This window comes from Colletotrichum fructicola (genome assembly GCF_000319635.2).
Source record: "Colletotrichum fructicola Nara gc5 chromosome Unknown KSG_Nara_v1_contig02, whole genome shotgun sequence".
NCBI classification, from domain to species: Eukaryota; Fungi; Ascomycota; class Sordariomycetes; order Glomerellales; family Glomerellaceae; genus Colletotrichum; species Colletotrichum fructicola.
Window position 1 is genome coordinate 1,328,466 of NW_027094052.1, and position 12,179 is coordinate 1,340,644.

A 12,179-nucleotide genomic window follows, 5' to 3' on the forward strand; every position below is an offset into this window, starting at 1 on the left:
AGCGCAGTGTCTGGTTTTCTGGGAGTTTTGTTTTTGTTATGCACTGTTGATGGTCGTTGTTTGGACTGGCGCATGGTTCATCCCGCCGAGGACGGCAGCGCACAGTGTAGAGTACGCACTACCATTTACGCACCGTGTTTCCACCCACCATCACTCAAAAATTTCTACTTCACCTCTCAAGACTCACTTTGCGACGCCAGAAGCCCAGACCCCGGACAATCTCAATCAAAAATGGCGCCAAAACTCTCAGAAGAAGAGATCGACGACCTGATCTACTTCTCCCGCGCCGGCGAGCTCGCCGACCTGCAGGAGACCCTCAAGGCCCTGTCGGAGCGCGAGGCCGCGTCCGTCGGCGAGGTCATCACAGCCGCCAAGGATGAGGGCAAGAACACCTGCCTACACATGGCCGCGGGCAACGGCCACATCGGTACCTAATCCCCTCCCAAACCCCTGCGCTCACCATTTTCGACGCCGGAGATTCCGATACGGTTGCTAACACGTGCCGCAGACGTCGTTAAGGCGCTGATCGAGGCCTTCGAGCCCCGCCCCGCCGACGAGAAGAAGGCGTACGTCGACGCTGCCAACGAGTTTGGCAACACGGGCCTGCACTGGGCGTGTTTGGGCGGCCACCTCGACGTCGTCAAGCTGCTTGTTGAGAACGGCGCGTCGCCTGCAATTGCCAACGACAAGGACCAGATCCCGCTTGACTCGGCGCTTTTCAACGGCAAGAGGGAGGTCGCGGATTGGTTCCTGGCGCAGTCTGGAGGCTTGGAGAGTGGTAACCAGGAGGGGCTTGAGGGAGCGGCGGCCACGGTTGAGATTGAGGATGATGGAGAGGAGAAGGAGGGCGATAAGAGTGCGAAGGGCGAGAGTAGCAAGGCTTCATAGGGTCTATTTAATTGAATGAACTAATGAGACCCGGCCCCCGACTGATATGTTTGCGGATATCAAGGCACAGTTCGAACGGAAAGCGGCATAACATATGTTTTTCATTTCCATGGTCTTATGGAGACAATCGTCATGACATCGTGCAAAGCAGCTTGCAAGCTTGATGAGAAGCTCCCTACAGGCTGTTGATTAGATACATTATCCCCCTCAGTCAGATCAAGGTCAAATGAGTAATATCCATACATAATCTCTCCCCTTTGCCTTGTCTTAAGATGCTACGCTTAGGTCATTTGCCAAGCGTAGGATCAAGAGGCGCGCTCCCAGACGCCATCATCGACGGTGGGTGACGCATATGAGCTCCCCAACGAAGGAGCATCCTCGTCATTCTATCAATTCCACCATCAAGTCGCATCAAGTATCTACCGTGGCTTCCAGTACTGCCCGCCTTCAACAATGCTTCGGCCAGCAAACTGACAACATCCCAGTAGCCAGGAACGCTTGCTGGATCAAAAGCCAGCATGTCAGTGTATGGCCCGGCTGTGACATCGGCTCCTTTGACAAGTAGTTTTCTGACGATAGCCCCGTGCCCGAAAAGAGATGCAAATATCAGCGCTGTCCGCTGGCCAGAACACTTGGCCTGGATATCTGCGCCCTTATTCAACAATAGATTGACGACTTCTTCGAACCCATTCGCCGAAGCAACCATCAATGGACTTATGTTTCTATCACCAACTCTGTTGGGGTCAAGGCCATCATCGATCAAAGCCTCGACGTGTCGGGAAAGGCCGAAGAATGCAGCAAGGTGCAAAGGATTCCATGTCGTGTTCGGATTCAGTATATCATTTTCACTACTGATTTTGCTGCATGCAATCTGCACGCTGACATTGCATCTGAGAAGTTTGTTTACGCTGTCTGACACGCATTGCCCAGCCTCGCGGGCATGGTGGCCCCAGTAAGTAGCAGCGTAAGGAAACAACGGCCTCTCAGTGGTCATGCGTAAGAGACGTGACTGAACCGGCAGAACATCGAAGCCATGAAAGGTGAGATAGGCTGTGCAGGTACTTGTGATTTCTGACTGCGCATTTGGAAAATATTTTGCAGCTGTTGACTCCAAATATTTCTGCGTCGTCTCGTGTGCTAGGCGAACACAATCGCTATTTTCGCCGACCGTGATAAGCCCAGCACAAACTGACAAAATCATGTCGATTTCGCGAACATTTTGGAAGTCCAGTGCTGTATCGGTATCTCTCACCGCGAGAGCATGCTGAAGCTCAGCTGTGGTGAGAAGTCTCTTTGCATGTACAACCCAGGACAATGTCTTCATGGCCAGATTCCGTGACCTGGGTTGTTGGCCACTGATTCTTGCCATAACTTTATCGTATGCTTTGAAAAGCATGGGCGTATAGCTCCCGTCTTCAGTGTTCTGGCTAGGCTGAATTTCGATCTCGTCCAATGCCTCACGGACTTCGGCAGCGGAGGTTGCATCCTGGAGTGAATCCATGTACAGCTGCGCGAGAAGAAACCTAGTGATTTTAGATATCTTGTATTATACGCGACTTGATTAACTTACATTCCGTCAACAATCCCCATGACTTTACTTTTGATCATGGCTCCCAAGTTGGCCGTCTCTAGCCCAGACCCCAACACCTTTGGCAGCCGACTCTCGACATACTTGTCCACGTCTGAGGCCTTAGCTTTGATCTCCTGCTTCAAACACCCGCTGAAAATGATTTCTACTTCAGAGGTAGGTCTAGACGTGATAAGAATACTCGCTTGTGTCTTAGTCTGAAGGTTATAAAGACAGGACAAGAGACGCGTATGACAGTCAAGTGTCGCTTGGCATTCGTCAAGTCCGTCTAGTACTATGAAGACTCTTGAAAGAGACTTGGAAGTTTCAATCAAAGCATTTTCAAGTTCTTCGGGCGAAGGCTGGGTCAACTGTGCAGCATGTTTCTCATGAAGCTTGCTCAGAATCTCTGGCAGAACCTTCATGTTTTGACAAAGCTGCTTGAAAATGCTCGATAATACGTCTTGGAGACGTTGATGCTTGTGCGCGTTGTAGTTGAAATATATGTACGCCAGGCCTATGTCAGGGAGGTCATGGAACTGTTTGCTGAGGTTATCAACCACAACAGACGTGATGATAGTCTTCCCCGATCCCTGTATACCGGGGCAAAACAGGGTTCTTCCTCTTGATTCTATCCAGCGTTTGTACCGTTTAGAGTGTAAAAACCACTGGCATGTGCCTGGCTGATGCCTTGCGAGAAAGTCGCTCTGCTCAGCTCCGTACGAAATCGGAGTGAGCCACTTCAAGACACCAAGGTTTTCTTCATGATTGTGGCGGACTCGAAGCTGATTGACGTCTTCTCTGACAACAAGCATCCAATCCTCGACTGTTGTGCGCCTTGTATGTGAGTATATGATTGACAGGAATGGGCAGTATTGAATAGATCTACTCACTTCCTTGCATTACATCTCGGGCCGAGCGTTCCTCTCCCACTGTCTCTGGTTCTAAATAAGACAAGAATTCTTTGGCAAACGCCGCTGCCACTGCAGCCGCGTGCTCTTGCCATGCTTTGTTCTTATGACCATCAGCGTAGTCGCATATCCCTCGGATTACCAAGCAAGGGAAGTTCTCTTTCAGCCCAGCTACCTCCATTTCGACGCACAAAACTTGACCGCCGAGGTCATTATTCAATTTGTCTCGAAACACACCGTCCTTGATGACTTGGTTCCCCGAAGCTATTAAACCATAATGAATGCGGGATGTCTTTGACTTTCTCACTTTGGCCTTCGTCATATCGCAAAGTCGGCAACTTTCGATTTCATCTTCGTCGGTCGAGCTGATGGGTTGTTCAAGTCTGTCGAGGCCGACATGCTTGCAATCCGCGTCGAATGCAATGTCGCGAAGAGACTCCGAACGAAGATATTTTGTAGCCATTTTAGGCCACCTTTGTTTCAGTTCATCTAGATAATGTGAGATCTTGGAATCGGCCATTTCGTGATCGCTTTGAAGACTGGATAAGGCTGCCAGTAGGATGTTTGGCGGGTTATCGAGAGATCCTGTGCGCTCGAACTTGCCTCCCTCGTTTGCTTTTCCTAAGTCCCAGTGAACGACGCCTGGATACGATCCCGTCGGGGCGCTGACGACGACATCACCTAGCTTTACTTAAGACGGCATGCCGCCGCCGATCCCCACCAAAAGGCCAATCTTTATAAAAGGAGAGGTTGATGCCATGTTAGTCGCGACAGAAGCCGCTGGACTATTTCCAATCTTGCCTAAAGGCAAGCAGGTTATTACGACATTATGCTTGCCTATTGAGCCAAGAATGTAGACATTTTTGTCGCTTGCTGGCTGGACATTCGGAGGTTTTGGATGAATGGTATCCAGCATTGCCTTTGCCGCTGCCCGCTCTTTCGGCAGGGCGCAGATCCATCCCACTGTGTACGATTCCACGGAATAGGCCTCCTGGTGATTTGATGGCGGTTTGATTCCCATCGCAGCCGGCTTCTCCCGGAATACCAATCTAGATAAGGCGTTCATAGTGCGATTTGAACGTACGGACCTCGGGTACCTTTCGGTCGGATTTGGCAGCCAAGCGGGCAAAAGAGGACGAGAGAAAATGCCTAGGCTCATGAAAAGAACATCTCCAGAACAATAGAACAAAGCATTAGAGCGTGGGAAAGCTTGAAAGAGAGAGTATTTTTGAGCAATGATGGAGAAAGCCCTGCTTTTCAGAGTAATCGGTGTGGCAGTGCAACAAGAAAAATGCCTGCTCGCCAGCCAAGCCAGTATTCTGTCGGGCGTCAAGGCAGAAATCGAATGTACTGATGCCTAGTGATCAAATTGGGCGTAAGCGTCATTGAGGCTGGCCAGTACCTTAAGAGCATTTGTTGTGTGTAACCATACCTCACCAATTCCTTACACCTACAGTTCAGCTTGGTGGAGGGAGGCCAAGCAGGGCAGGCGCACTTCTGTTCCGGCTTTCCGTTGCGAGTAGCACGTATGTACCGGCAGGCGCTTCAAGCTTGTATACGGCTTCCTCCATTCTTGCTGCCTGGCTGGCCAGGGCTTCAGTCTTATCGGCATCCTGGTGCATTGGCCCGGTGTTCATACTTGCCGCATGGCTTTTCATCTAGATCATTGCTAAGGGACGGCACGCCGCTCCCAGACACTATGTACACTACCTTGACCCTTTTCTGCCTTCTATAAGAACGTTTGATTAATCGATCCCCAAAGCATTTGCAGTTAAATCTGGTTTACACTTCTTCCACCCTGTTGACCCGAAAGAACAGACTTCTCAGGCACGCCTGACTGTGCGACTATTCCATCAGCGCTCGAAGGTGCTTCGGATACCACGGGCTAGTTGTTCCATTCTGTTGATAGCAAGATGCCGAAGTTATTCTCACCAACCTATTTTGAAATCTCCAACAATCCCAAAACCGCTTCCAGCCTCTCAAAATCGCCCGTAAGACCTCTTATCCGGGAGGGGTTACCAACAGCGATCGGCGGTACAGAACGGGCGAAATATCGTCATAGTGCTCTGCATGAACAGCCTTGTCCATACTTAGCCGTCGTATTGACGTATTTGTCAATAGGTGCTATTGCGGAACTGCCAACATTAATCACTAAGGTAGATAGAGCGGGGTTACGAAAGATTGCATGCGATGGCTGGTTGATCGAAATATTGGCTGAGAAGTATAGTTTCTTTTTTTCTCTGCACCGAATACCTAGTCGTATGCTCATTGACTTTACCCAAATTGGACATGGGAGGAGAAGGCTTTGGCAATCTTCGCTTGCACGACCGCTTTCTCAGGAAATTACAACAAGTATTTCGTCCACCAAGCCTGCTCTTCGGTCAGCCAAATTTTCGGACTTCCCGGTTTGCCAAACATATGACCCTCTCCAGGCACCTCCCTGATGCGAACATCTCCGCCCTTGTCCTCCACAGCTTGGTAGATGAGACGTGCTTGCTCAATGGGCACCACTGTGTCCTCGATACCATGCAGCAGGAACAAAGGCGACTCGATCTTGTCCGCGTGAAACAGAGGGCCTCGCTCCTTGTACCTCTCTTCCTTTTGCTCATCAGTCATGCCGGGATCGAGGACCAGAGCCCCCATGTACTCCGACTCCAACTTATGAGTAGACTCGTCGAGTTTCTTGACATCACTGACACCACAAACACAAAATCCCGCATCGAAGGTGCTTGGATGGCGCACAAGAGCCTGCAGTACGTTGTAGCCTCCCGCACTTGCGCCGACGATACCGACCTTGCCAACTCTGCCTGCAGCTACGAGATGGTCGGCGACCTCGGCAGCATCGTCTGCGTCAACGATCCCCCAATTATGGAATAGTGCCTCGCGGTAGTCCCGTCCGTGTCCAGTCGAGCCGGTGTAGTTCAGAGCGAGGAGTGCATAGCCTCGAGCCGTGAAGTACTGGGTGCGGAGTTTTAGCCCAGAGCCCGTATATCCGGTCGGACCGCCGTGAGACGAAATGATCAGCGGGGGCAGGGTATCACCTGGGGCCGTGAACTTTGGGTTGCGCGGCATCCACAGAGCGCTGTAGATCATCCGGGAAGGAGAGCCTTTTGAACGAAACTGGACAAGTTCGGGTTTTGAGAAGAGCCCCTCGTCCAGATCGGCATCGGATGTTCGCCTCACGGTGGTAACCTCTCCACTCAACACATCGATTTTGTAGAGAGCTGAAGGGAAGGCCTTCTGTTCTCCAACAACCAGCACCGTGGTGTCATTCAATCTTGCAACTGAATCGAAGGCAATGGCACACAGGCCGGGTGGGCCGATAGTCTTCCAGTTATTTGTCTCAAGATCAATGAGAATGAGCTTTGCCTCGCCAAACAAGATGCCTGCTGCTGCCACGTATCGATCAGACAGCGGGGCGTATGTGTGACTGGAAGCTTGTTAGAATGATGACTGTTTCTCATAAATGTTCCTCTGAAACGAACCTTCCTTGAAACCATCGAATTTCACCGAATTCGGCATTCTCGAGGTCTTTAAGCTTGATCTGCGAGGGCTCTACTTGACCAGGGGCAATGCGGTGAAGTTGACGGAATCCGTCAGTCTCGATGCATACAAACAAGCTTCCATCCAAGCCCCAGCGAGGCTCAGCAGCGCCCTCGCGGTTCTTGCCTGCAATTTGGGTCACGTTCTCGGCGGTAGCAGACGGGCTCCAGTCAGCTACGAAGACTTTGCTTGCAGAAAATGGAAGATTGGGTTGGTCCCATTCCATCCAAACCAGCCTTGCACCGTCTTCGCTGAACTGCGGTGTATAGTAAAAGTCGGCGCCCTGTACGACTCTCTTTGTCTCTCCGGTGTCTGCATTGATGGCGACGATGTAGTTCTTCACTTCTCGTGGCGTGTTTATTGTGTGGTCTTCCTCAATGGCCACCACCCAAGAGCTTGTTGGGCTCGCGCTGAAGTTGGAATATCGGAGGTTAGGACCCGCCGTGACTAGCTTCACTTCCCCAGAATCCGGATCAAGCACGTTGACACCGGTAGTATCGCCGCCGCTATTGGAGAAGATAATACGTCCGTCCAAGAGCACATCGTATGGGGAGCCACCATACTCGTAGACTGAGTTGTGGGCGCTCCAGGGTGCCGGGAGCACGTCCTTGGGTCCATCGCTAGTGATCTCGACAATGCCATTCCGACCGTCTTCCTTGGACTCGTTGAAGAACGCGCGACCGGATGCACGCTACAGATAACGTCAGAAAGGATGATAGCCATTGGTTCACGAGACTTACATGAACACGGGGCGAGGTGACGGACCAGCTCTTGGAGGTGACTGTGTCAGCCGTGATGGGGCTGTCCCAGTCACCGTACCGCGCCACTCTTTTGGTTACCATTTCCGAGAACTGTACACAATGGCGGTGCTTGAACGCTTGGAAAGATGGATCGGAGATATTTCCGCGACTTGATGTGACTCACTTTGGCGTGAGACAAGTGAGGGGGACTAGATGACGTTGGATGAAATCAGACTGACTGATAAGGAAGGAGAATAGGTACCTTGGTTCACCGTAAGCGGGTCCGAGACCCCGCACTTCGCCCCGGGGTTGCCGTCCGAGCCCCGCTAAATTCCATAGGGCCGGAGTCGTCGGCTCCGAAAGCTGCTCCACCGACTTACGTGAAGATGGGTTTTCTTCCGTTCTTATCAATCGCAATCGTCATCGTGTTGATGCCGAGCCAAAAATACAGTCTTGCTCTGATCACAAGGAACATCGTTGCATGAACGTTGAAAAGCCTCATAGGACAATGCGGAAAGGGCGTGCTTCCCGACCTTTTGGTCCGGGTACAAGCCTGCTGAGATAGCCGGAGCTTTGCTGCTGAGGATTTCGCCGAATGTGAGGGGCGAGTCAAACTGGGCTGATTGCCAAGGCGAACGCAATGCCGCCGGCCATCGTCGAGGTCATGATTCATGACAAAAATTTTGCAATTGCGACACGCAAGCTTGAGTAGCCACCGGATTGCTGAGCAAGGCACAGGGCCCTTCATCACTTGGAGATTGAAGTAAACCTCTTTTTGCTGTGTGATACTCGTTGCAGACGAGTGAAATGAAGTCCAATCCCCTGCGTGAATCAACTACGGGGTTGGCTCGGCTGCTCATGGCGATGTGGTCCGTGTTTCAGCAAAGAGAAGGTTGAACCGACAGGTGTTGTCCAGAACGGCCCCCGAACGGAGCAGTCGGTCGCATGCTCATGGCCCATCACCTTGGGTAGGCTTGCGGGGATGGTGACTGGGGCTCGGAGTACAGGGATTACCTGAGTGCTGATTTGACAGTCTGAGGAACCACGTTTGAGAGTCTAAGTTTAGCCTACGACAGCTGTCATCTGAGACTCACAGGAGGGTTCGGATTCCCCTTCTCAAATTCAACCGAAATTGGGTGCTGGTTCGCGGGGAAAAGTGTTCCAAGGAGGTCCAGCCGCTGGCTGGATGAGCGAATTGCGACCCGCAACATCACTGATGACAGTTGACGGATAGCGTTAAGCTTAAATCTCTATTGTGCCTCCACTGTCTGCGACTGCAACATGGTAGTTAGCGAAATGAAAAGACAATAACCTTGAATGACATCGTCGCTGCGCTCGACTGCATACGGATGCGAGTTGGCAAGAAAAACACTCACATCTTCCACTGCCAATAACAAGCTTCTCCGCATGATGAGCCGCGTCCGGAAATGTCAAGTAGAGACGAGTTGCCATACCGCCAAGCTGTGCCAATGCCGGATCTCGAGTAAAACTGACCTGACCAGCCGCCTCCTGCAGTCAACTCAAGCCCCGAATTTCCCCATTAGGCGCTCGATGAGGCTCCCGAAGCGCTTGTTCTCTCCTCAGTGGTCCTTGGCGCGCTTGGCGCTACGGATGGTGGGGGAAAGGGCCTCATCCTTGTGGTCCCATATGGGTTTCATGATGCCGTTGCTCTTGGCGGGCTGTTCCCTCCCAGCTGCGCTTACACAAAATTGTCCACGCGGACTTTGACTGGAAAAGCGATCGTCTGGCCATATAACCAATTTGAGTTCCGCGCTGCATCATCCTCTCAGCCACATCTTGTTTCTGCCCATTTCATCCTTACTTTGTACGACTCCTCAGTAATTGAAGAAGCTTTGCATGCTTTCAGTCAACCAACAGCGTTGGTGTTCCGCATACTGGACTTTTCATCTTCAGCAAGCACATCTAATATTTCAACATGAAGTTATCACGGGCATTTCTCTTCTCAACCCAACTTCTCGTCGCCACATCATTGCCAATCTCAACGATATCAACGACCGGTATTCTATCCCGAGGCGAAGAAGCTACAACAGAAGGGAGCCTCCTCAGAAGGATACCGGCAGCCGGCTCAGCAGAAAGTCCTAAAGGGGCTGCCGAGAACGGAACTGCAGCGGGCGGGGAAGCTGGAGCAGAAGGCGAGGGCGAGAAAAAGGAAAACGAGAAGGAAATTGAAGGGGCTTTCAATGTCCCAGTTCGATTGGGCGGCGCAGGCGTAAAGCAAGACGTTCTCTTCCCACCGGGGGTTAGTGGCGCCTTAACATGAGCAAAAGAACACAGAAGCTAACGTTCAGATTAGAAAAACGGTCGTTTCGAAGTCGAGTTCCAAAATGCCATCGGGCGAACCCTTACAGTCACCGAGAACCGAGCGCCCGCACCACCTCCGGCAGGGTTCACGGCAGTCGAAGCAGTATCATTCAAAGTGAACCTGGCAGAGGGCGCTCAAGGCATGACATTGTCCAAGATTGACTATATTCTGAATCCTGGGAGTAAGTTCTGAAAGGTCTTTTGGCATTGCAAGCGAAGCTAACACGGCCTTAGACAAGCTGGACATCAGCAAGGGTCAGATCGGCCGCCTATTTCCTGAAGCGAACGCATTTATCATCAACCCAGCGCTCGGAGAGCTCGAATTCGAGGCCGAAGAGAATGAGTTGACACTTAAGGTGGCGAATATGAATGGGGAGTTCGCAGTGTTCCTTCCTCAAGCAAATGGCGGCCCCGCTGGACGTGCATAGATACCTTGGCTTGGGAGCGTTTGTGGAGTGAGAAGAAGACGGTTGAGGAAGTCATAATTATCATTCTCGGTCCATGGAAGGCAATATCTGTAATGACAGCAGGACTGCTAAAAGCTTATGAAGGACAACTCAGACTTGGTTGAGGAGCGAGTGTATTCGAATTGTGCCGATAATTCATTTCGAAAGTTAAACTTTCATTGGTGATATTCGTTTGCCGGAAACGCATATCTGGCCAAGCATGAACGTGAGGGGGAATGCTTAGCTAGTCGAGAAAACAGATGAGGAAACACCTGGCGTGTGAAGTTTGGAGACTATGTAAGCCCTATGCACCCCTTCACTCAACTTAGGATTGTTAGGAGTAGTGCTCAAGCGACGTACTCTTACTTAGATTTTACGGGGTGTGGTACCGTGTTCCACATACTCGTAAATTTGTGTGATACGAGCACCAATGTTTTGTAAGTTGACGTCAATCGCTGTCCAGAGTTCGAGTTCAATGTGGTTGCGACTGGTACTCGTAGCTGAAGATGCTGGCCTGCAAGCTCTCAATTCAATACCACTCAAAAGGACCACCAAGAAGGGCAAGTCTTCTTGCGCATGATTGATATTGAGTATTGCGTTCATTTTCCCATTGGGAAAGCTGCATTGGATTCAAGTATTCAAAATATATTTAGTATATTAATAGAAGATATCATGTCAAGGGTATATATCAACACGATCAGAAGAAAACAAACGCTTTCCGCATCCTCTGACACAACCCAACAACTTAGTCGCAGTTGCGGTTGACGCCGTCGCTGAGCTGACCACGAACAGCACCCGGGACAGCCAGGCTCGAGTGAACATCAGTGAAGAACTTGGACGGGTCCTCCTCAATCTGGCGGACCTCAAATCCTTCACCGTTGTCGGTTTGGGTGCCGGTGGCATTGACGCCAGTGCGAAAGGGCCCGGACAAGCATCCGATGCTGCGGCGGACGTTCGCAGTGCCATCAACAGGCTGAGGGTTGGGGAATGCGATACTGGAAAACTCTCGTTAGCAAAGATATTATATGGCCTAGTCCTGGCATCAAGCTTACCGAGGAGGACCGGCACGGCCCTTTTGCCCCTCGTGGATGTGGGTGGCGGTCAAGGCAGGCGATTGGTACTCGCCCTGGAAGTTCACCAGGGTGATGTTGTAGCAGATGATATCCTCCTGGGAGTTGATGCCGTAGTTGAAGTAGCCGATGGCACCGGCCAGACCGCCGGTGGCGGTGTTGTTGTTGTCGACGACCTGGTCAGGGGTGGCGACGACGTGGTAGGTCGAGGTGAAGTGGAAGGGACCGGAGGAGCCCCAGCCCTGCTTGTTTCCGGAACCCTTCTTGTGCCAGCCGATGATGTGGGTGACATCCTCAATGATCTTGATAGGGGTGGCGGCAACGGCGGCAGCCAGGACCACGGGGACAAGAGCGAACTTCATTTTGTTGGTATTTGTAAGAAAGGGGGTCTTAGAGAGTGACGAGGTGAGGATTGAATACTTGGTGGAAAATACAGATAGACGATGACTGATAGAATTAAGGTACAATAAGGTACTAGAGTGTGATGCTGTGTGATTCCAATTGAAACCTGATTCAACGATGGAGACAATGCACTCCATCTATATACTCGGTTTCGACGTTGGTGAAGTCCGCAACAACCGACTATCGGAATCCCACACCTCCGCCAAATTCCAAGATCTTCACAAGCTAGACATGCCGCCTCTGGTGATGTGTTGGTTGAGCCAAGGGGCTATGGAACGGGTCGACATCAC

General features: G+C 51.3%; 5 protein-coding genes across 5 annotated transcripts; 2 read left to right on the forward strand and 3 right to left on the reverse strand.

The window, feature by feature from the left end:
• Positions 1-231: 231 nt before the first annotated feature.
• YAR1 (Ankyrin repeat-containing protein YAR1) lies at positions 232-888 on the forward strand (the record flags this gene model as incomplete). The annotated part of the gene is made up of 2 exons (XM_032020631.1): positions 232-427; positions 509-888. The coding sequence occupies 2 exons, from the start codon at positions 232-234 to the stop codon at positions 886-888; spliced, it is 576 nt and encodes a 191-aa protein (XP_031882129.1).
• A 286-nt stretch (positions 889-1,174) lies between these two features.
• On the reverse strand, positions 1,175-3,829 carry Gabpb2 (GA-binding protein subunit beta-2; the record flags this gene model as incomplete). Its single annotated transcript, XM_032020632.1, has 3 exons — positions 1,175-2,411; positions 2,459-3,281; positions 3,349-3,829. 3 exons carry the CDS (start codon positions 3,827-3,829, stop codon positions 1,175-1,177), a joined length of 2,541 nt encoding a protein of 846 aa, XP_031882141.1.
• A 1,880-nt stretch (positions 3,830-5,709) lies between these two features.
• Positions 5,710-7,751, reverse strand: dapb3 (Dipeptidyl aminopeptidase BIII; the record flags this gene model as incomplete). Its single annotated transcript, XM_032020633.1, has 3 exons — positions 5,710-6,796; positions 6,852-7,600; positions 7,650-7,751. 3 exons carry the CDS (start codon positions 7,749-7,751, stop codon positions 5,710-5,712), a joined length of 1,938 nt encoding a protein of 645 aa, XP_031882130.1.
• A 1,834-nt stretch (positions 7,752-9,585) lies between these two features.
• CGGC5_v003110 (uncharacterized protein) lies at positions 9,586-10,399 on the forward strand (the record flags this gene model as incomplete). The annotated part of the gene is made up of 3 exons (XM_032020634.1): positions 9,586-9,909; positions 9,964-10,153; positions 10,206-10,399. 3 exons carry the CDS (start codon positions 9,586-9,588, stop codon positions 10,397-10,399), a joined length of 708 nt encoding a protein of 235 aa, XP_031882146.1.
• Positions 10,400-11,162: 763 nt separating this feature from the next.
• CGGC5_v003111 (uncharacterized protein) lies at positions 11,163-11,849 on the reverse strand (the record flags this gene model as incomplete). Its single annotated transcript, XM_032020635.1, has 2 exons — positions 11,163-11,412; positions 11,470-11,849. 2 exons carry the CDS (start codon positions 11,847-11,849, stop codon positions 11,163-11,165), a joined length of 630 nt encoding a protein of 209 aa, XP_031882145.1.
• Positions 11,850-12,179: the final 330 nt, after the last annotated feature.